This window comes from Sturnira hondurensis, unplaced genomic scaffold (genome assembly GCF_014824575.4).
Source record: "Sturnira hondurensis isolate 20B ecotype Veracruz unplaced genomic scaffold, ASM1482457v3 Scaffold0001872, whole genome shotgun sequence".
In the NCBI taxonomy this organism is placed as follows: Eukaryota; Metazoa; Chordata; class Mammalia; order Chiroptera; family Phyllostomidae; genus Sturnira; species Sturnira hondurensis.
This window is the reverse complement of record NW_028074503.1, coordinates 40,884,194-40,907,818: the sequence shown is the minus strand read 5'-3', so window position 1 is coordinate 40,907,818 and position 23,625 is coordinate 40,884,194. Positions and strand designations below refer to the sequence as shown.

The following is a 23,625-nucleotide window of genomic DNA, read 5'->3' as shown; positions in this document are numbered from 1 at the left end:
CGAGGCTCCTCGTTCCGGACTGCCGGACGACCGACCAGAGCCTCGCGGCCCTCGCCATCCCGCCCCGCCGCCCAGGCGCGCCACAGCCCGGACGTGCGAGGGGAGAAGCTGGGGCACGTGTCTGTCCCCTCCAGGCCACTCCAAGGCGCTTCTGCCCTCCCTGCCACCCCAGGGACTTTCCGGGTGTCCGCATGTCCAGCGACAGCCGCGAGGCCCCAGGGGCCGCCCGCGCATCTGTGGCCCCTGGTGCTAGTTCGTCCAGCGCGCCCGCAGCCGCCCCTGCGAGGCACGCGCCTTCGGCCCCACACGCCCCACGTGGGCGATCTCCCTCCCACCCACCGGCCGCTGGGCGCGTTCCCCGGGCTGGGCAGGTCGGCAGGCTCGCACCCACTTCAATCCCCGCAGCAGCACCCGCGAGAGCCCCGACGGGAGGCCCCTCCGCGCTCTCCTCCAGTGGCGCTGCCAGGCTCTGGAGCAGACTCGAGGCTGTGTGGCCCGCACTGCAACGGCCCACTCTCGGTGAATGGTGCGTGGGGGGCTCGGAGCAGAGCCTGGGGCGTCCAGGCGGTGGCCAGTGGCGGGCCGGGCTGCGGTCAAGGACAGAGGGACCGCCCCCGAGACCCAGAGGCCCCAGCCAAGGCACTGCTTTGTCACCCACAGGGCTGCGCCAGGGCGTGAGAAACTCTGACCCCGTATGGAAGAGGCAGTGTTCACAGCTGGGATGTGAATAGCCTTACTTATTTATTTTTAAAAATATGTTATTTATTTCCCGAGAGGAGAAAGAAGGGACAAAGAGAGGGACAGTAACGTCGATGTGTGGTTGCCTCTCGTGTGACCCCTATTGGGGACCTGCCTGCAAAGCAGGCATGTGCCCTGAGTGGGATTGAACCTGCCACACTTGGGATCAAAGGCCTGCGCTCAGTCCATGGAGCCACAGCAGCCAGGGCAAGAAGGGATTTGAAAGCACGCGGGCAAAGGGGCAAAAACGAGAGAGACAAGGAGTCGCCCGCTCTGTAACCGACGGGCCCACATGTGCTGTGAAGAACTGACAGTCTGCCGTTGGCCATGAGTGACACAGATGATTGAGGGAATGTCCATTCATGTTAGTTGGAAAAGCAAGAGTTAAATCTTGTCATATTTTACATGAAAGACAAAGTAAATTCTATCCGGTGACTCACACATATTTTACTCTGTAAAGAGAAATTTTTATAAAAACAGCTTCACTGTCTTAAATTTAAAAAGCCTTTTAGGAGTGTTAGGTTGGTGGAGGAAAAAGCGCTCTCCAGAATTGTGTACTTTGCAAAACAAGAAAATATTTTAAAATCTATCTTTTGGTTACACTGAAAAGCATATTTAGCAAATACTGGAATATATCATCCACCATAGTTTATGGAAACTGCAAAGGGAAACAAACTTTGTTAAATCAAACGTAACCCTCACTCCCGAATGTACCACACTCCTCTGGGCCCAGGACTTGAGCACCTCAGCCAGGAGGAGGGAGGCTTCCCAGTGGGGTGCGCTCAGACACTGCCGCCCGGCAGCGACCACTCTGGTGAGTGCGAGCTCAGACACGCTAGATGTTCAACTGTGGACTGAAAAACTAGACGGGAACAGACTCGCAGACAGCCTTCCTCACAGACAGCCAGCCTGAAGAAGGGTGTGTATGTGCTGGTCCACCTGTCGGGGCACCTGCACACTCGTTCGCAGAAGTGGGTGCACACATCTGAGAGCCCTGCGGGGTTTGTCGGGACTCAGTGAGATGACACTCTGGCCTTCTGTTGTTATTAGGTCTTACTAGTTTTTAGTATAAATACATATTTCAAATAAAAAAAGTGAAAATTAGTTTTAGTTTTAAATGCTCATGCATTAACTGTCCTAACTGTAATCAAATTTTTTAAATTAATAAATTTTTTTGTAATCAATTCTTTGTTAATTTGATAAAGGGGAAAGTGTCAAGTCTCTTTTTTTTTTTTTAAATATTTTATTTATTTATCATTAGAGGGGAAGGGAAGGAGAGAGGGAGAGAAATATCAATGTATGGTTGCCTCTGCCGAGGACACACAATGTATCGTGTGTCCCCTGCCGGGAACTGGCCTGCAACCCAGGCATGTGCCCTGACTGGGAATCGAACCGCGATCAAGTCTCTTCACATTATCATTTCACTGAAGAAAGAAATTGGAGACAGTTCACAGAAATAAAGTATTTCATTCAGAAACTGCAAGAGATGTGGACACTGCTTAATGGCTTCCCCCAGGTGCGGGGAGGAAGGCCCTAGAGAAGAGAGGCACAGAGTTCTCCCCGGGCCTCTGCGTCGTGTGACGATGCAGCCAGGAAAGTGACACCACACACGTGGCAGAACGGGTAAAAGCAGCGGCAGTGAAGAGAAACAAGACTGAAGAAAAGACGTTTGCTCTGCAGAGACAGGTGCAGGAGACACCGGCAGCTGAGGGAGAGGGAGGGCGTGCATATCTGTGTACGGCGCCCAGGGACAGCCAACTGCGCCGTCGCTGTGCAGCAAGGGAAGGAAGGGACTTAGCTGTTACACGGACAGAGAGCGCCGGGCTGTAGACAGAGACGTGCTCCCACCTCTGCGCCTAATCCCTGCCTACGGTTTTATTCCATTTCCTGCTACAGAAGATCGCTATTCTGGATTCATACTTTATGCATGATTTAGTAGGGTTCGATAGCTCATTCATATGGAATTTCCAAACATATATATTAAGGGTATATTTTGAAAATGTTTTTTGTGGAAATATTTTAAAATGGATGGACTTATATCCATTTATTGTAAATACTAGTCTTTGAATGAAAAGCATCTCATATTAACTATGTGTTTCCCAATTTCGAGTGAGATGGGTTCTCCTACTTAGAAGATGGCCTTACTCAGCATTTTATCCGACTTGACAGATACATTACTTGGGCTCTGAAATACAGATGACTTGAACATGTCAGCGACCGCGTGCAGACCCAAGGGCACCAGAAACAAATGTCTATCAGCAATCAACTACAACTGCTGTATTAGATTTGGATTTATGTCTTGTATCTCCCAATTGTTGAAGATTATATTATCAATACATTTATACAACATAAAATACCGGATTTCTAGATTATTCTAACAAAACTGACTCCCACACATTGTTTTCTACGGAAGGATTCCTAAGGATTCAGCAGAGCTCTTGACTCCTTCCTTCTGACCTTTGTGTGGACAATTTCTTTCATATTGAGAAACAAATTTCTATTTCAAATTTCCACGAAATCACATTCAATTAAACTAGACATTTGTTTCACAGTAAGTCTTCAACCTACCTTATAGGGATGATGTAGGAGAAGAGGAGGAGGAACCGAAAAAGATTGCGATACCACAGCCCAGCAAAGCCTTGTAAGGTTACCATGACAACCGAGAGGGCAACCAGAGCCAGAAACAGCGCTTTGGTCAGCTGATTGAGTTCGATGTCCAACAAACCCACCTGAAAGGAAAACAGGGAATTAGGGCAGAAGCATAACGCCCCTATCACCACCCATCTGAATGTGAGTGACGACATCTGTACATCGCCTTTTGCAAGAGTCCGCGTTAGGGCGCAACGCACAACTGCTGACTTTGGGTTTCTCCCAGGAAGCTTCTTCGAGAAGGATGCGGGCGGAATCCCTGAGAACGAGTCATGCCCCACAGCGTGTCCAGGCAGGTGCTACTGGGCCGAGTGTCCAGCTGCAGAGACTCAGATGCTTCTCTGTGTGGTGATGTGCTGACCGCTCACGGGAACCCACGAGACAGGAGACGATGGGCCTAGCAGACCCGGGGGCTTGGTTAGCTCTTGTGAGAGCAGACGTACGTTTTCCCTGCACTGCCATGACAAGTACAGAGGCTGTGTGTACCCTCCACCCCACAGATGTTCTTCAGCTCAAGGCCCCCAAGGACAGGACAGGATGTCTGTCATCCCCGTCTGCCAAAAGCCTCTCTGCAAAGAACTCCTCGTTAAGAAGAAAAGCAACAGATAGAGTATCGAGCCTGGGATGAGACACTTCGTATTGTGATTTGTACAAATCCTACACTTCAGAGTCTCCCAGTAAGGCACACCACACTCGTGCTCATTCTGTGGACCACTGACGAGCTGAGCGAAAGGTGCGTGAAAATTGTGTCATTGAGAACCAGGTCATTTTTTGGTTGTGTTCTGTGTAGAGGCAGCAACCCAAACACCTTTCACTCTACAACCCAGGGGGACATAGCACTTTTGAGAGGCACGACACCCGTTTCGAGCCCTGGCAACGTTGATGAAGTCTTCCCCCTTTGCCCGGTGTCACCATGGGAAGACGAGCGTGCAAGGCAGTGTGCACGGTGGAGGGGCCTGGGCTTTGGAGAAGGTGTGCAGTCTAGGCAGAGGGAAGAGGCAGGCCATCTGGGGCCCTGGCTGCACAGCTCCTTGCGGGGAGCAGGGACCAGGTTCGAGCAGTGCCTTGCTAACGAGGACTTGGGCTCCATGACATGATGCACAGCTCCAGGTAGAAGGTAAGCCTAGATACGTGTCATCGTATCATCACCATCCTCCTCTTCATCGTTAAAAATGGGGACCTGGGCCTTGGCTACGCACTGTGTGACTCTGGGAATGTCAGAGGGCCTGGCGAAGCCTGGCCTCCGGGGTCCCCAGGGTCTGCGGGGCACAGCATGCCTGAACACAGCTGCTCACGCATGATGTGTGGGACCCAAGCAGAAGGCAGCATTCGTATCAGGCCAGCTGAGTTTCTCCTGATTCTGCTACGGATTTTAAGAAAGAATAATTAAAAAAGAAAACATGACTGCCAAAACTTTGATTAAAAAAAATTTAAAAATTTGAGAATCACTGAACTGTTAACTTGTTTTATTTTATAGACTTTTTCAAATCCAGAACTTTGGCCAATAAAAAGCTAGCCTCTTCCACATTTCATGTATTTAGTTTACATATGTTTGGGATTAATATTTGCCACAAACTCTCATGGGAACACTAAACCTGTAGTTAGAGAGAAAACACAAAACTTTGTCACATAATCCATTTAGTTGTGAAGAAAAGTCATTACACAAATAAATGGAAATGTCTATATAATTTTGCTAATAAACTCAAAGGTCATGAAAAATGAGTAAAAACTGTGAGATCTCACCCATAAGACACAGTCAGTCCAGTAGGAAAAAATAAGATGAACACCAGTAATAAACACTATAAAAAAGAGTCGCAACACTGAAGGCTTCCCTCCTAACCAAGCTCATAGACTCACTTTCTGGGAACCGCAGCCAGCACTGCCAGTGCCTGGCACGTCGTAGCCTTTGCACACAGGGCAGAAACAATGGGGATGGACACTGGGACCCCACGTGACTGGTGTTCGCCTACAGCGTGGGATCTGTTTCCCCTGCAGAGCACCCACGAGGTCTGGCAGCTGCAGGGACCTCCTCAGGTGGGTGCGGGTTTGTGCAGGCCCTGCCCTGCAGGCCACACCCCTAAGCCCCCCACCCTGCTCCCCATGTGCTGCGGGACAGCAGAGGAAGCTCCAGGCCTGTGGGATGTGGTCTCCTTTGTGGGCAGACTCCTAACTCGGGGCACGAGGGAACCTCACCACCGGGTCCATAGGCGCTTCTGTGGCCTCTCGGCACGACAGCAGGTGAGGCCCGCCTCCCTTAGTTTTCAGCAGGGCCCCATGTCCTGCAGGAAGGCCCACTGCACTCTCTGGCCCACCTGCTGGCAGCCGCCCCAGCTGGGACCCGCGCACAGGGGCCCACAGGGGCCTACAACGGCAGAGGACCACAGCCCATGGATCAACTCTACTCACAAAGCAGAGCGTCCAGGACAAACACCTGCAATTTCCGCCCCTTCAACTACTACATAGTTTATGCTTGAATTATGGAGAAAAATGGGGTTTTGGATTAAAATGAAGAAAAATTAAGGCAGGGAAGCAGAGCATGTTTCAAAGCCTGGCTCCTGCCGCTGTGACAAAGGCGGCCCAAGTCTCAGGCCCGCTGAGGGTCGGATGAAGTCATTATTCATTCAGTCAGGAAAAAAGACTCAATTACCTCGACCTAAAGATGCTATCAATGAATGCAAAGTGCATATTTTACTCTATTCATCCAAATCCCATTAAAAAGTGAAAGGAATGATTTAATCGGGCCTTCCAGAGTTGGTCTTCTTTTTGTAATAAAATAAAGAATCGCTGTCTTGCAAAACATATACCCACTACCTCACACTTTCCTGGCATCACAGCCATGAAAATGGGAAGTGCAGGGACAAAGCAGCCAGGACCCGGCACAGAGTTCCCCCCGGAGATGCGCACACCGGCCGAAAGTCCAGAGCAGCAGTGTGCGGACACGCAGACGCGCCAGAGCAAGCACCGCGCACCGACTGCCTGCCGTGGGGGCCACGCAGAGCAAGACCCAGCCCCGCCCTCCCGCAGTCCCTGCGTCCCTGCACGGAGCCTGCTCGGACCCGGGGTGGCTCTTCCTGGAATACACCTGCAACCAAGCAGTAGCACAGCCTGTGGTCTTCATTTTTCTCGCCAATTCTAACACACAGTGAGAAGAAGATACATTTCAACTTATATTTTTTAAAGTCAACTTTAATTAATAGTTAATTTGTATATTCATTTCTCTAAAACACCTTTAAAAGTTTCTTCAAATTGTCTAAAATGCAATCTAGACTCTTGGAAACTATTCAATATAAAAATTAGTGAACTTATAAAGTTACAGATTCTGTAAAGAAAGTGTTAACTTGGGTTTTCCTGTGAACCTCTTCTTTAAAATATTTCTTGGAACACTGAACAGACCAGATATCTTTTGTTATGACTGCAAAACCTTTCCACTCATAAAATATATTAATAATCACTTGAAGTAATTATGATTGTATAAGAAAAGGTAAATTAAGTACACTAGGAAGTAATTTTCAATATTTATTGTAATTTCTTAGTAAAGCAAATTATCTTCTACTTGTCATAATATTTGTTTTATTTGAAACAAATGTGATAGCAAAATTAAATACGCTACTGGAAATTTTAATCTCTAAGGGAAAATTTGTGCATAATGTCTAAGACACGACAATGGTTCTGCAAAGGGGCTGTTCTAGGATAATGAACACAATAATTGCCTGTATAATCTAAAATGCTGCTAATGGCAGCGATCACAAATCCACTTAGCTCCTCTTTAATTTATGTACCAAGTTTTAAACAGCTAATGGTACTCAGGAAAATAATGGTCTGCACCAACAATAAAGGGTAAATATGGTATTCTCCTGCTTAATCGAGGAAAGGTCAGGCCGGCGTCTGGATGCATGTGGGAAAGACCCTGCCTTCTCTGCCTGGGACACAGCACCCACCTATCTCAGCCGAGCCTTGTCCTGCCACCCTGCCCCTGGGAGACCAGTGTGCACACCAAACTGGAACCAAGGCTCCCGGGATACAACTTCCCAGAACCACTACCTGGGACAAAGGCATGCACACCACTAGCTTCTTATCCTATGGTATTAACATCATGCATATTCACATGTGAACATCAACATACTTCTACCATTTTTTTAAACTCACACTTAACCTAATTGTTACATGAAAACATTTTAGAATAGCCAAATAAGATGCAAACTGTCAGAAAGCCAACTTAAACTTACAGAAAGCTGAGTATCATTTTGCCTTGCATTTTCCCCTGTAAATACATTACAATTTGAAAACCAGAAAAGCCTCTAATCCGATAGCTAATTCACTCAAGAGGACTCCACACAGCAGAAGCACAGTGTTATAATGAAAGATGACTCAGGAGAAAATAACATCGTTGCTAAGGCTGTTTGTCTTTCACCAGGCGAGCTTCTCTCAACCAGCGAACTGGCTGCCGTCACGCAGAATTTGGCCTCTGACTCCAAACTGACACAGGGCCACACGTGGACCCAGCTGAAACCCCTAAACAAAGCACACTCCTTTCACACGCCTCTGAAGCAAGTCAGCCCCATGTTTCCCCTTGACTGGAATATTAAACAACAACAACAGGACAATAAGTAATTTGAAGACCTTCTAATAACTCCTAAATCTTGTAGCAACCACTTTTTCCAAATAAAAGTATTTTTTAAGTGGGGCTCGACAGTCTTTTTCCTTCCTCTTGAGTTTATGCATTCACTCCTTTGGGACGTGACCCACACTAAGCGGCGCTCGCCCGCCGCGCCGGCCTTGAGCCTGAGCTGCGATCCCTTTCCACCTCAAGTGATGTGCGAAGTGGGCGTTGCTTTGAGCTGTTCCGGCTATTGGCTTAATAAATAACCTGTGCTTTAAATGCTCCCTAAATAAGTATCACTATGACAGTTCTTAATGCTACAATACATCATCTTAATTTTTAAACATAAAAATCTGTATTTACACAGTAAACCTTTTAAAGTCTAATCTGAAAGAACATTTTGTACCTTACATTTTTACCTACCGACACATTTTGCCAGACTATTCTAAATTCAGCACTTAAGGTTTTTTTCTTGCTTACAATATAGTCATCAAGATGTTTTTTCTTTGAACACTTAACATTTCAAAAGAAAATGGAGTTGCATTTTTACACAAACAAAAGCGGGTGACTGCAAGGCACAGCTCCTCAACAAGGAGGCAGAGCTGCTCTCCGGGTCAGTGTGAGAACAAGGGGCACGGGGACGCAGAGGCAGACCCTGGCCCCAGACCCTGGCCCCGGCTGCACCAGTGTGGTGCCCCGCCCCACCGTGCACTGCCAGATCTTCGTCAGCTGGCCTACAATACACTCGTCGTCAGAGGGCAGAATGACTCCCCAAACTCACAGACATACCGCTTGCTGCGCTTGAAGGGGCTTTGTGAACGCACAGGGAGGCTCTTCTCAACCTGCTGGCCTTCCCAGTCATCTGGGAAATTGCGGTACCGGCCCCTGTATTTACTGGGACGCACATCCACGCAGCAAAATACTTCCCATAATTGTCAGAGTGCCATGAAATAGCACATTTCTAAAAACATAAACACACAGCCCCGCCTCGGATTTGCTTTTGCAAACACAGACTTACTTTATATGTTCAAGCAGGACAACTGGTCAGGCCGGTCACTGTCTGACAGCCTCTAGTTGGCATGTGAGCCTTTATCAGAGGACCACCAATGTATCAGAAGTCATCACGCTTAAAACAGTACAATGATTTAAAAATAAACTGGTAACCTACTTTCTTTGTTTAGTAATTATAAATTATTTCAAATATTCTCAACTGTGACACAACAAAGCCAAATTTAAAACAAAAATAAGTATGCACAAATAAGCAAAACTGTGTGAAAAGTATGTGGAAATTTAATTTGTATTCTCTGTACGCAAACCACATTAAAAACCAGCACTGAGCCCTGGCTCGTGTGGCTCAGTGGATTGAGCACCAGCCTGTGAACCAACGGGCCGCTGGTTGAATTCCTAGTCCAGGGGGCATTTTGTGGTGGTTTTTCCAGTAACATTTCTCCAGCTGGGAAAAGAAAGCCAAGGCAAAGGTGACATGCGGCGGCCTGGCCAGCAGAGGGCACTCAAGTCTGGGGATTCTTCTTCCTAAGTTGTGAAACCCTGCCTCTGGTGAGGGCAGACCTCAGACCCAATGCCGCCAATTCAGTACATTTAGCACATGTTTTAAACAAAAGGAGCAACCCTGAATACCTGTTTTCCCATGCAAAATTCAAGACAGATGTTTAGGACAGTAACATGCTCGATTACACATGGGGGGAACATCCCAAATAAAAACCACTTCCCGAACAGAAGTGTATTTAGAGCCGTGACACCCACAGTCCTGCAGGTGGTCACCCCAGGAGAGGAGCTGCAGCTTTGAAAATTTCTGGAGTCGCAGAAACCGTGATAACAGCTCCCCTTGACGGTGTCAAGATCCTGCATGTACATACATGTATATTTACCTTATTGTCCTAGCAATGCAGGAAGCTGTCCACCTTACATGGTCTTGCAAGGCCACCCACCTATGTAATCACCGCAGTAACCTAAGTGACCCCTGACACCAGAAACCTGAACATCCACGTCACCCACAGAGGGGACACTTGAAGCCAGGTATTTGGATTTGGACTTCAATTTAATTCAACTACATAAGTGGTTTGTGTTGGTAACTTTTATATGTTTTAACAGACATTTCTGAATCCTGGGCACCTGCGGGTAGGAACCCAGGTGTGCAGGGACAGGCCGGGGACTTGGACTGACTGCTGGGGCTTCTCCAGACTCCTGGAGATCCCCTGGTCCCCAGGAATGTGAAAAATAGATTTTCTTCATAATTCCTCTGAGCACTACGGATATTTTAAAAGGAAGGCTTTTATGAGGAATCTTAGAATTTGCAACAGACGCAAGGAGAAAAAGGGGCGGACAGGCCGCTGACACCACCCCTTCCCAGCCGTTCCGCGGGCACACAGCAGGGACCGCCCAGTGCAGCGCGCGCTTCTCTCTGGGAGGCAGGTGCACATGCATCTTCGTTTTCTTCGGAATGTAGCAAGACTTTCACGGCAAATACCTTGCGTGCTTTATAAATACCCTTAAAATATAGTCTTAAAATATTTGCTTAAATATAACTTGTAAAACACATGACTGAATGGAACAGTCTTGTCTTTTCAAGTAATGTGCACACAGCTGTAACATTGCTGCTGAACCTGCGGGCCTGGCACTCCACCAGGGTCTCACAAGCACAGCCAGGCTTCCAAGGCCAGGGGCCTGGAACTCAGGGCAGAGTGAGCATCCCCCTCCAGGAAGGCCCCTGAATTCTTCTCAAAGGGCTAAGAAAGCGTTTCCCACCTCTGCGACCCAGAAAGTGAGGTGCTGGGGAAATCACTCCTGCGAGGGCTTAGAGCCGCTGAACCCAGATGTCAGAGGGGCCAGGCTGCAGACGAAGAAGCCAGCCTGGGGTGCGCCCTCCACACCGAGAGGCTGTGTGGCCACATCCTGGCCAGAGAGGCAGAGGACGTGGCTGGGGTGGCCAGGCGCCAGACCATCTCTTCTGCCTGGAGCACCCCCGCGCCCCCCGCCCTGGCCACTGCCAAGGAAACTTGTTTTTAACAGGGAAGCAGCGTGGGTCAGGGGGATATCACCTGTCCACCTGCGTAACTAATGCTCTGATCAAACTTTGGAAAAGGGGAATGGCTACGTTTTCATTAGCAAATGTCATTAATTTACAACGTAGCTTTAATTTCTAGCCCTAGATTCTCTTCCTAAGAGGTCATGACACAGATGAGTTTCTATGCTAAAGTCAGAGACCTGTTCGGTGATTTGTTTCAGAATGCCACCATCTCAAGTCGAACTCGGTGTGCCAGCAGGTGCTAAGTAGCTCACGGTCCGTGGGAGGGAACTTACTAAACAGTAGCTAATGTTTTTATTCAACAGATGCCACAAGTCTGGTCTCTCGAGGACGACTGTGGTCAAGTATGAGACACGGCATTACGAAGCTGCTCCTTCTAAGTAACTGTAAGTTACTGTAAGTAACTTGGGGCAGGGCGGGGAACAATTAGCCAGAAAAGTCCACAATGCGTAATTGCCCTGGTGTTTAGGGTTCTGGCTCAGCACGTCACCCACATCCGTTTCCTGTGGGCGGCTCCCCCAGAATCCATTCTGGACCAGGAATCTCACAAAGTGTCACGAAGGCTGGATGTGTCGCCATCTCCTCTGGTGTGCTGCGGCTCACTGAGTAAATGTGCAGGAGTTTGTGGACCATGTAAGGTCTTCGCCCCCAACCCCCAACCCCTGGCACCTATCACTGCATCAAGCCACTTGACGGTGTTTTTAAATCAGACGTCATTAGCCAACTTGACAAGGTCCATTATGAGGACATTCACTGGTCTCCACATCTCTGTCGCCCGTCACCGAGTCTGTGACATTTCCTTGTACAAAATACATGTCACCTACTTCTGAGTGCACTGAAAACACGTGGAGACACATAAATGCTGACCAGGGTGTGAAACACCTCGGAGTCACTACCACCTTGAGCAAAGCGACAAGACCCTGCCCCACCCACATGCCGGCCCAGCAGCTACCACCCACCAAAGGCAGGCGCAGTAAACACCGCAACGTTTAGGGGAGCCGAGCAGAAGGGCAGAAAGGACAGGATGAGGCAACGGAATCAATGGTAGTTTTCAGAATCTACGGTTCTCATGATTCGCATTCTTTTGTTTTGTAACAAAAACAGAATTTTGCAGCTTTCCAGAAGAATTTAAATGATAAGCATAATAGGATTGAATAAACTTTTCATCTTGCTTTTTACTATTAAAACCATCTTTTAAGAGGCTTACTACTGGTATCTTGGCAAAACGTAACAGTATTTTAAACCATCTAAAATTTTTCTGTTACTTTATGTCTTTGAAGACATTTTATGAACCATTTCATACTTAATGGCTTGTAAGCAATCCCAGGAGTTGGGGATTGTGAAAAGTTGCCCAGATTGACAGATAAAGTGAAAAGGTCTGTATTAATTTCCAAATAAAGAAATGCGTGGCGTGGTATCTCCCGATGATTATACTCTGAAGTACCAATTAGAACGCGTCAGAAACTAGAGCAAGTTGACACTCTGCAATAAAGCAAATCATTTCCAGTTGGAGGGGCAGAAAATGTTAATATGCAGCGTTCAGGACTGCAAGAATCTTTGTGGAAGGAAGCAGCTAATCAGGTTTAATGATGCATGTCAGGAAGCCGCAGTCTGTAGGGAAACACAGCTGGCTTCATTTGGTAAACTGTTTGATATACACATCTTTCGCGTCCGCGGTTTTCAGCTGTGCCAGTGCCACGGGGCACCGTTCAGCCTCCAACCCGGGTAGTCTTCTCGTTCTCTGAATTACAAGTGAGATCTATTAATACGGCGCCACAGGCTGCGGCCCCGACTCAAGCTCGCCCACGCACGGCGTCATCTGGAAGATGTGGGGTGACCTTCGGGCCTAAACCGGCCACTAACTGCTGGAACCACAAAAACAAATCATAAAAGAGACAAAACACTTGGATGTAGTGAACTAATAACCTTCACAAATGGTCACCAGCTTCCACACCTCGTGTATTAAAGTACAAATGAACCCACAACGCTTCTGCTGAGAAGCCCACAGCCTACACTCCCCTTTCAGGGGGACACATGAGCAGGCGCCAGGTCCCCAGTCCCAGTCCTCCACTGGGAGGACTGAGTATGCAGGTGACAGCAATTAGCAGCAGATGACAGCAGCACAGGACTTGCACCAGATGGCAGGTAGGGGTCACTGGGAGCCAGCAAACCGTCCACAAGGAGACCCTGCGTGAGGCGGTACCGCTCTCACGAGCTCTCAGACACAAATTAATTATTCAGCCACCAGAAGACAGCGGCTGGGTCACAGCGCCAATCTCCGAGCGTGGTCCAAGCACTCGGAGATATTTTTTCTAAATGTAATCACGCACGCTGGCTGTGGAAAACAAGCAGGCGCGACGGGGGCCACCCCAAACTGAAGGAGAGAAAACTCCCGTATCAAGGACCCGTCTTGGGGCAAGATACACACAACAGGTTCCCCCTGCCGATGACCGCTGCTTGGGGCTAAAGCTAAAGTCACGAGGAAGACTCCTGCGCCTCGGGGACTGAGAAAAGCCGGTCGGCGCCTCCATGAGCAGGTTCCCGGGGCTGGGGCCCTGTGGCTGGGCCGCCCGGGGCAGGGAGGCAGCGACTGTGCTGCCCGACCAGGTGGGCTGGCTCCCAATGGGGAGTTGGCGTCAGGAAAACGCTTCAGACAAACACAAAAGTGTTTCACTAGTTTCCTTTCACAAGATGAATCCCATGCTAATCACTCACAGAGAATGGCTCCATTTGGGGTTTAAATTGCTTGTAACTGATTCTTTTCTGACCCCTGTGACCCAGCCATTCCCAACCCAACGCTTCCCACTCTACCCAGAGTGTCAGTGCCGTTCTGTGCTGGCCTCCTGGAGCCACCAGGGGTCCCTGTTCTGGTTTGGTGGGCCCCGCACCCACCCCACCTGTCCCGGCTCCCTGCACGCAAGCCCAGGCGGCACCATCAGCTTCCACCCCCTCGGCTGCGCAGCGCTGAGGGCTCCAGATGGACTGGCCACTGACCAGCCCAGCCTCAGGATGACCGTTCAGGGCCCCTCAGCACCCCCTCAGGGCCCCTCTTGCTCTCAGCACCCCGCTGTGGACGTCCTGGCAGCCCCAGACACTGTGCCCACTAAGGGCCCCCAGCCGCCCTTGCGGTCAGAGCCACAGCTGCTTCCTGTCCACACACAGCCACCCGCTGCCTGTACACTTGCCGTCACCCCTGTCCTGACTCCTGCCTCAGATCTGTTGTGCACCCTCTGCCCCGCGTGGGCACCAGGCCTCTGACCCTGACTCCTGGGGGCCCCATGTCACTCCCGCGTTTCCATGGCATGGCCTCTACCCCACAAAGCCAACGTGACCAGGGACACGAAACTGTGTCTAACTGCACCCACAACTCTCTACCTCCCAGCGTCATGAGCACCCCAGGTGTCCAGGTGGGACAGTGTCAGCAGCGGGCGTGTCCTTTTCATAGGACATGGGCTTCAATGTGCAAAGTGCAACTTTTTCTGTAAAACAAGTCCCCAAATGTTCAGTTTCATGGATGTAAAGTGACCACATCCCAGTTAGCACACTGAAATTAGAAGTGAGTGTTTCAGGTTTAAATGAACCACACCCAGGAGTGTGCCGCTGGCTTCCCAGGGTGGCAGCACCCAGAGGCCACGTCCTGGGGCACCCGCCACTGCCCTCCTCAGGCTGTGCCCCCCACCTGCCGCCAGTGCCCCCGGGTGAGTCGGGGTCCATTTCCCCACACACCTACCAGCTCCCAGGCGACAAAGGTCGCACCTGTTTTAGAACAACCTGTCCGTGCATCAGCAGACGTGCTCCGAGACACACGCTTCCGCGTCTAGGTCCTCAATATGCCGAACCCCATGTCCCCGAGTAGGAGAAGGAGCACGGCGTCACACCAGGCGTCCCCCCGGAGACGTGAAGATGAGCCGGACCCAGAACTCGCACCCAGCCTGTCAGCGTGAAACATGCTGCACAGAGGCCAGTACCAAAGGTCAGAAACAGAAAAGCCATTTTGGATTAACAGCGCAAGCTGCACACAGCCCGCACACAGCTGCAGACCAACCAGGACCGGGGACCAGGTCACTGGCAGATGCCACGGTGCCCTCGCGGTGTGACGGGGGTACCGCCCAAGCCCTCCCCTCGGGTCCCGAGCACCTGCTATGGGAGCATCTGCAAAACACCTTGGCGCGCATGTCCACACTTCCTGAGCAGCCCGTGTTCGTTTTGAGGCGGGGGGAGCACTAAGTTGCTCTATTTACTCTAAAAACTTAAGAGGCAGAGCATCCTTCCCAAGCAGCACGCACTTCACTCTCCAAGAGCACGTCCCGACTCAGCGCTCACACGAAAGCAGACTGGGGGCCACAGCCTGCGCCCTCACAGCCCCACTAGGTTCAAGTGCGTGGGAAATGCAATGGTGCAGGGGAGCATGGGTACTTCAACAGGTCCAAGAACCCACATTTACTTTTTTGGGTTTAGTTCATTACAACCATAATTATTTTTAAAGCTGTTAGGATTCTTTGCCCAGGACGCTGTGGCTCCACAGTGCATAACAAGCGAGAGCCGACTGCCAGTGGGATGTGAGGGGAGCCCGCAGCCTGACTCCCCTCTTCGACCCAGAGCACGGGCCCAGGGACCGGGGCTGATGAGGCGCACGCAGGCGACTCCTGCAACAAGGCCGCCTCACTGCGTCTCGGCCACCCCGAGTGCGGGCACTCGCCTTCGCTTCCACTGAGATTAAACCTTGGGAGCAGTCATTCTTTTTTGTATTATTTGGAATTAAAAACATTTAATCGATCCACTGTGAAAATTCTGTTCTCTGTATTGTGTGTTTCAGACTATTTATATCTTGAGGCTACGGAACAATTCCTGTAATTGTAATAAAACACAAACTACTGACTTTAATGTAACAAAATTGTTGGTTGATTGACTAAGTGCCAGCCCAAACTAAACAGACCCTCCTCAGAGTCGTGCAGAAGCTGTCTGTGGCCACAGGTCAGCGAACCTCACGGCCACGGGACCCTCACCTCTGCCCAGCTCTGGCTCTGTGAGCGAAGAGACCCGAAACTCCACGCCAGCACCAGGCGGCGCTCACTTGAGCCCTGTGCACGGACGGTCTGTGCACGGACCCGGCTTCCTAAATCTGGTTGTGGACTCTGACATCACGGAGTCTGGAACACTGCGAGCGCATGCCGATGCCAGCAGGTACGTCATGCCTGGGACGCAGGATTTCATGTTGGGGCTGCTGGCATGCAGGCATGCAGGCAAGGCAGGCGTGTCCGTGAGGGCGGGGGTGCAGGGGAGGCAGGCGTGTCCGTGAAGGCAGGCGTGTCTGTGAGGGGCTCCTCTGATTGTGACCCCTTTGAAGCCACTGTTTCCTCTGCTCCCTGAGCTCAGAGGCCACGACAGGCGACGGCCCCACCAGGTGCCCCACCACACAACAGGCAGGAGTGTGAAAGGGCTGCCACATGGTCCCCGTCCCTTCCCTCGGGCCCCAGGGATGGAGACGGCTCCACGTGCACACGTGCAACAACACCTCAGCCCCTGCCCCTGCCCAGAGCTTTCTGGAAAGACAAGGATCCTCAGTGAGCACCAGCCCTGCTGGTGTGGTTGCAGGGACAAGGGGACGTGAGACGTGCTGCTCACCAGCTGTGAGGCTGCACTCTTGTGCTTGGGAGCCTTGGCTCCTGATCATACTTCCTCTCACATCAGCTGAAGACAGAGGACGCTGCGGGCTCAGCTCAGGCTCCTTTGGGGGGCAACTGACGGAGCAGGGTCACGAAACAGAGGCAGGCCGGTGGGCGCCGTGTGAAATGAGGGGTGTGCGACCAGGACACACCTGGAGGGGGCAGTGGACCCGAGAGACAGGTGGCAAGTGCTGTGACAAGAGGGAAGAATGTCTAACTGTGACGGCAGAACTGTGAGAAAGCAGCCCTCCTGTGCCTGCAGGAAACCAAAGTCGTCAGAAAAAGGGTCACCTCCCGAGGGAGGTGACGTCCACGCAAGGCCTCCGAGGACTGGGGACACGGGTGGATGCTGCTCATCGTGTTGGCTGAATCCTGTGGAGAAGGGACACCAGGGGCTCGGGAGGCTGTGTGAGTGTTCAGCGTAGACGAGGAGGTGGGTGGCCAGCAGGAGCTCCACAGGCCAGGTAAACAGGGCCCAGGCGGGCCGGCCGCTCCCACAGCCAGCGTTCATGTGAGTGCCTGTTGTAAACAAACGGACTACGTCAGATCCTGCCCCTGCCACAAAGTGGGCGGCATGGGGGCCGTGACCATGTCACTCACACCCAGTGATCGTTTTTTGTGGGTCCATATGAGACCATTTTAAAAGTGCTCGGGTGAGCATCCTGGTGAGCACCTAAGGCTCCGCCCCTCACTACATAACAGGCACGTCGAGACAAAAAAAAAGGCCCAAATGAAAGAACAGATCAAAGCTTCAGAAGTAATACAACTAAGCGATGAAGAGATAGCCAACCTATCAGATACACAGCTCAAAGTACTGGTGATCAGGATGCTCACAGAATTGGTTGAATTTGGTCACAAATTAGATGAAAAAATGAAGGGTACACTGATGAAATGAAGGAAAATGTACAGGAAACCAATAGTGATGGGAAGGAAAGTGGGACTCAAACCAATGGAATGGACCAGAAGGATGAAAGAAACATCCGATCAGAAAAGAACGAAGAAACAAGAATTCAAAAAAATGAGGAGAGGCTTAGGAACCTCCACGACATCTTTAAACGTTCCAACATCTGAATTATAGGGGTACCAGAAGGGGGAAAGAAACAGCCACGAGTGGACTTATTTGAACAGATAATAAAGGAGAACTTCCCCAGTCTGGCAAAGGAAATAGACTTCCAGGAAATCCAGGCAGCTCAGAGAGTCCCAAAGAAGCTGGACCCAAGAAGGAACACACCAAGGCACATCATAATTACATTAGCCAAGATTAAAATGAAGGAGAGAATCCTAGAAGCAGCAAGAGATAAGGGGACAGTCACCTACAAAGGAGTGCCCATCAGACTGTCAGCCAGTTTCTCAAAGGAGACCTTACAGGCAAGAAGGGGCTGGACAGAAGTATTCCAAGTCATGAAATCCAAAGACCTACATCCAAGATTGCTCTATCCAGCAAAGCTTTCATTTAGAATGGAAGGACAGATAAAATGCTTCTCAGATAAGGTAAGGTTAAAGGAGTTCAGCATCGCCAAGCCCTTATTATATGAAATGTTAAAGGGAATTATCTAAGAAAAAAGATAAAGAACATGTACAGTAAAATGACAGTAAACTCACAGTTATTAATAACTGCATCTAAAACAAAACCCAAACTAAGTAAATAACTAGAACAGGAACAAAACCACAGAAATGGAGATCACATGGAGGGTTAGCAACAGTGGAGTGGGAGGAGCAAAAGGAGGAAAAAGTACAGAGAATAAGTAGCATAGATGGTAGGCAGAAAATAGACAGGGGGAGGGTAAGAATATGTGGGAAATGTAGAAGCCAAAGAACTTGTAAGTACGACACATGGACGTGAACGAAAGAGGGAGGATGTGGGTGGGAGGGGTGTGCAGCGTGGAGGGGAGTGAGGGGGAAAATGGACAACTAGTAGCATAATTAATAAACTATATTTAAAAAAATAAATAAAAGGGCTAGGGTGAAAGGTTTTTAAATAAATTCATAAACTTTTCACATAAATTATTCCTCTCCTTTACCTGTTTTGAAAGCATACATTTCTGTGGCCTAACAGATTTCTTTAGAAAAAGTAAGAATACACCAGAAAGGACTGCTCATTACAGCTCTTTGACAGTGTCTTCCTGCCCGTTTAGAAAGCCAGAGCTTCCAAGGAGAAGGGCCAGTGAACACAGGGGCCTGGGTGTGGCTGGCCACTGGGTCCCTCCCCGCCAACACCTCTCCTGCCTTTCTCTGTCCAGAAAATGCTGCCAGGCCTCGCCCCTCAACCAGGGAGGAGGAGTCTTCAGCAGGACACACCGGGACTGCGGAAGGGGCTCTCGCTGGGCCTCGTCTTGGCGACTCTAACAGAGCAAGTGGAGTCTCACACTCAGGCCGCCTGGCTGGCCGCCAGCCACAGTCCACAGGCCACAGCCTACAGCCTGCGTGGGGTTGAGCGCTGGTCAACTGGGGACAGCCCTCAGGACAAGGAAGGGCTCGTCACACTGCACTCCTGCCCCCTAGTGTCACTGCTCTCGGTGGGGCACGGGGGCACCCCAGGGACACTGCGAGCCACCTGCCTCAGGGCAGAGGATGCACCTTTGCTGATACGTCCGACTCACATGAAACTTCTCCCGTTACCCCTGAAAACACTGCTAAGAAACAGAAGGTGCCCTGACCCCAGCCTGCCCTGCGCTGCAGGGTGGGAACATCTGCATGGGAACTTGTCCCCCAGAAGCTTCTGTGCCCTCGCCAGGCGCAACAGAAGCATTCAAAGAACCCATTCTGACTTCCAGGATCAGGAAGAAGTCCGGTGAGCACAGCATTAGGCAGTTTGACAAAGAGCCTTTCAGAACAGCGACCCCCGAGGTGGGCGGCTGCCCTCAGAGAGGGGCCCCGGGCAGGCCCTCACGGGGACACTCAAGGTCCTGGCGACAGCGGGAAGGCAGGCACAAGGTGCCTATCAGCTGACAGCGCTGATCACGTGGGAAAAGAAGGCGACGGACTCTCACGTTAAATGTATATCGTACACACGTTTTGAAGAAGAAAGTTTGATGCAGTTGCTCTTCTGGCGTCAACAAATCAAACACAAGAAAACACACCCAGAACAGATTTTAGATGCACGAAAGAAGCTGAAACCAGATGTGTTAAGATTTGTTTGAGGAGTAGTTTTTACATTACTGCTTAGAAAAAACTACCTATGGAGGGTTAAAGACATGGATTGGTCCTTAAGAAAAACAATTTAATCGTACAAGAGCAGGTGATCTGTTGGCTTGCAGCTGGGGTCCCTGGCGTCCCCGCCTGGGCCGCACCCTGAACGGAGGCCCCCACAGCTCCTGATTGCTCTCCCGAAGTCACCAGCTCCCCACCAGTCACAGCGCTGACGACCTGGAGCAGCTGTGACACGAGTGCACCAGAGCCGCGCCGCAGGCCCGGTCCTGACTGCGGCTTCCTGACGAGTCTGTTAAAGCCAACGAGTTGTCCGAAAAATGCCTTCCCAAAGCCCCTTCTCCGCCCGGACCACCTGTGATACTGAGTTCTACAGCACACGGGTCTTTCGGAAGCACACACTCACGTTTTTAAATTAGCGTTTAAAGTGGAAAATATTTTATTATTCAAAAAGGCAACTATTTAAATAATTAAGGGTGCTGTGCCTGCATGCAAGCCCAGCAAAAAGAAAGCTCTTCCATTGTGATATTTTAATGGAAATCAATGCAACCTAAAAAGTACTAATAGATTGTTGTTTTAGAACAGGCAGCGATTCGCCAAACAGCCTTGACATTCCAACCTGCGAAGCTCCCTGTGCCGGGTCCTCTGGTGCTCTGTTCTCTGCAGACGCCCCGCCACCCAGCTCCAATTCACACAATGGCAGACAGCCCCGTCTGTCTGTCAGGAGACATCTGAAAGCATCTTTTTATTAGGAACACAAATCGTGTGCCCGAGGATCGCAGTAACCGCTTGCAGCAATTTCTGTTATCACTTCATCCTGCCGCTCCCACTCCGAGCCGCTTATTATTATGAATGGCGTGGGCATGACAGGCTGTCACAATGGATTCTCCTCAACCTTCTGCAAGAGGTTTTTTCCTCTTCAATGTAATCAAGTGTCATCTTATTAAATATAGCTCAAGCTCAGTTTCATAGAGCAGTCCATTACTCAAGTTGCACTCCTTATAATTTAAACTTTCACCACATAGTACTGTAAAAGTAGCGTTTTACTAACAAAAACTTTTCCTTTGTTCAAAGCTCTAAAATAAGGTCTTCACACTTGTGTAGACCCATCTCCCTGCTGTACGTCTACCCCAGGGCAACGGAGGGGAGAGGGCTCACCTGCGGAAGGGCTCCAAGCACCCCCACCCCACAGAACGCTCCCTCCCGAGACAGCACTGCAGGGCATTCCCATCCCCCCCCATCCCCCGTGTCTAGATGAAGCACACCCCTCTTACAGGAACATTCTAATAAACTTCCGCAGTATGAACGGAGGTGTATATCCTGATGTTCTAAAACTGGCGAGCTGGGTTTCAAGGTCCAGTTTCAAAGACCAATCTAAAGGGATGATTCTGACCCTCTGCGCACCTCGGGCTGTTGTGACCTGAGGTGCGGTGGCTCTGTCTAGTTTGCCTCTGACTCAGGTGCTGGGGGGTGGACTGTGCAGGCAGATGTGACATTGATGGCACCAGCCCAGGGCCACCCACCTGGGGCATAAGAAGAGGCTGTGCCGCTACAGTCACAGAGCAGGACAGATAGCTATGGCAGCAGCTAGAGAAAAATGCACCCTTGGAATAAAGTGGAACAACAACTGTTCAACCCACGTTTTAGGTACATGAGTAATCATACTTTTCTTTTTGATGTTTTCTTTTAAAAGGCGGGTAGAGAGCCCTGGCGGGTGTCGCTCAGTGGATTGAGTGCCAGTCTGTGAACCAAAAGGTCGCCGGTTCGATTCCCAGTCAGGGCACATGCCTGGGTTGCAGGCCAGGCCCCCAGTACGGGGTGAACAAGAGGCAACCACACAGTGATGGCTCTCTCCCTCTTTCTCCCTTCCCCTATCTCTAGAAACAAATAAAATCTTAAAAGAAAAAAAGGTAGGTAGAAGAGAACAAAACATAAAAACAAAAGAGAGAACTGAAGAAAAGAAGGCTTGGGACATCAGCCGAGTAGAATGCCAAGTTTAACACCATGTGGTTTAATGAAGCAACCTAAAATACTTAAATCGTAACACCTGCCTGCTCAGCCTGGGCGGTCGGTTTGTGAAGCCCTGGTGTCAGTCCTCAGGGAGCTCTGCACCGGCCAGTGGGGAGGTCGTACAAGGCTGGGGCGTCCCCGACAGACGGGAGCCCTGGGAACAGCCTTCACCAAAGACACGGGCCTGTGCTGAGCGGCTGGCAGGTGGGGGTGCGGGTGCTGGGCCTGCCGTAGCGCACAGGGGGCCTCCCAGCCCGAGGACCCTGTTGTCACCAACCCCTGCCCCGCACCTGGACTCCAGGGACGCCCTGTGCCTCTAGACCAGCCACCTCTTTGCTTCTGCTTTGGGGCTCTGGATACTCGGCCCCAGAAACCCCACAGGCACCGCCAGCTCCCAGACAGAAGGCCTCAGCCCCACTGGGCCATGCGGTGGCTGCGACACTGTCCTCGGCGCTCCTCCGGCCTCGGTAGCACCGAAAACCCTCACCAGGGCCAGGGCTGCAGCACACGCTCGACCTCAAGTCCGGCTAACGCCCCCTAGTGTCAGAACCGCCCCGCTGCAGGGTGCCAGTCCTCGGAACTTAAAGCAATTTCCCAAATCCGCACGTGCCTCTCAAGCACATGGATAACGAAGGCAGCAAGTAACCCAAACGGGTGCGAGGGTGAGGAGGAGGGAGAGATCGACGGCTGTGGGCGCCCGCGCTGCAGAAGCTTTGCTGGCAGCTGCTCTGCGCGTGCTCTGAAGTCAGCCGTCTCATGCTTACACATCTCAGCTGTCTCCAGACGTCCTCAGAACGCACTCTTCTGTAGAACGTTTCCTCTGAGCAAAGTGTTAACGGTTTTGTAACACTGATTTTTCTCGCCAGAAACAATTGGCGCAGTCCGTCACCATGGCCGCTGCCCTGTCCATGCACACCTCCAGGCCCCGAATGTCTCCCCCAGGATGCTGGGCTGTCCTGCCAGCCTGCCAGGTCTGAGGAGCACCCAACGCACCTCCCCCGGGGACTGCGTATCCATGTCTCCTAAGCAGTGCAGGGCGTGCGCTGCCCCCTGGTCCCCATCTCCGCTTCACTACCCCTGCAGCCAGGTTGACAGTGACATGTCCTGACCAGGAGCTGTGAGGCCTCTGGTTTCCCAGGGATGCCCACTAGGACTATGCCCCCCACAGGAGGGACTGGGCTGTGCTGCGTCCTTCAACTCACCTAAGGCCTGGAGACTGCTCCGGCAAGGAAGGGGGCCCGCCGGGCCCTGGCCAAGGCCCTGAGGTCAGCGTGGGCTCTGCGGTGTCATTCCCTCAGACCCTGAGGTCACCGAAGCCAGTGTCCAGGGACTGGAAGGGCCAGGCTGGGCGGAGACCTGCCATCTTGTTGGGCGTGTGCCGTGAGAAGAAACCTGTGCGAGCCGCTGTGGTTTGGGAGCAACCGGAGTCATGGCCAGAGGGAGGGCCGCCTCCTTCACAGACATGCATGCCCCGCCCATAGGACTCTGCTGTCCATGGACTCAGCGGACAGAATGTCACCAGGCCACCACGTCCATCCAAGCCCCTACCTGCACTCATGCACACGATGGCTCTCTGGGTTGAGTGTTAGGGACAGTTTTGCTTCCCTGAAAAAATCCAGTGAAACCCAGGCAGTGATTTGGCTTCCCTACTGAAAGTTTACTTGGTTCTCCCACCAGCCTTCTCTGCGGTCCCAAAGTGTGCAGGTTTGCTTTGCTGTGTCAGACCAGTGAGGCCAGCCTGCACACGACAGAGTCGTGCGACGGTGAGT

General features: G+C 51.0%; 1 protein-coding gene across 5 annotated transcripts in view; it reads right to left on the bottom strand.

The window, feature by feature from the left end:
- ATP9B (ATPase phospholipid transporting 9B) overlaps window positions 1–23,625 on the bottom strand; it is a 118,555-nt gene that overhangs the window by 34,174 nt on the left and 60,756 nt on the right. For all 5 annotated transcript variants that reach the window (XM_037036034.1, XM_037036052.1, XM_037036063.1 and 2 more), the window contains one exon: window positions 3,307–3,467. In XM_037036034.1, coding sequence (XP_036891929.1) covers window positions 3,307–3,467 — 161 coding nt within the window. The remainder of the gene's footprint in view (window positions 1–3,306; window positions 3,468–23,625) is intronic.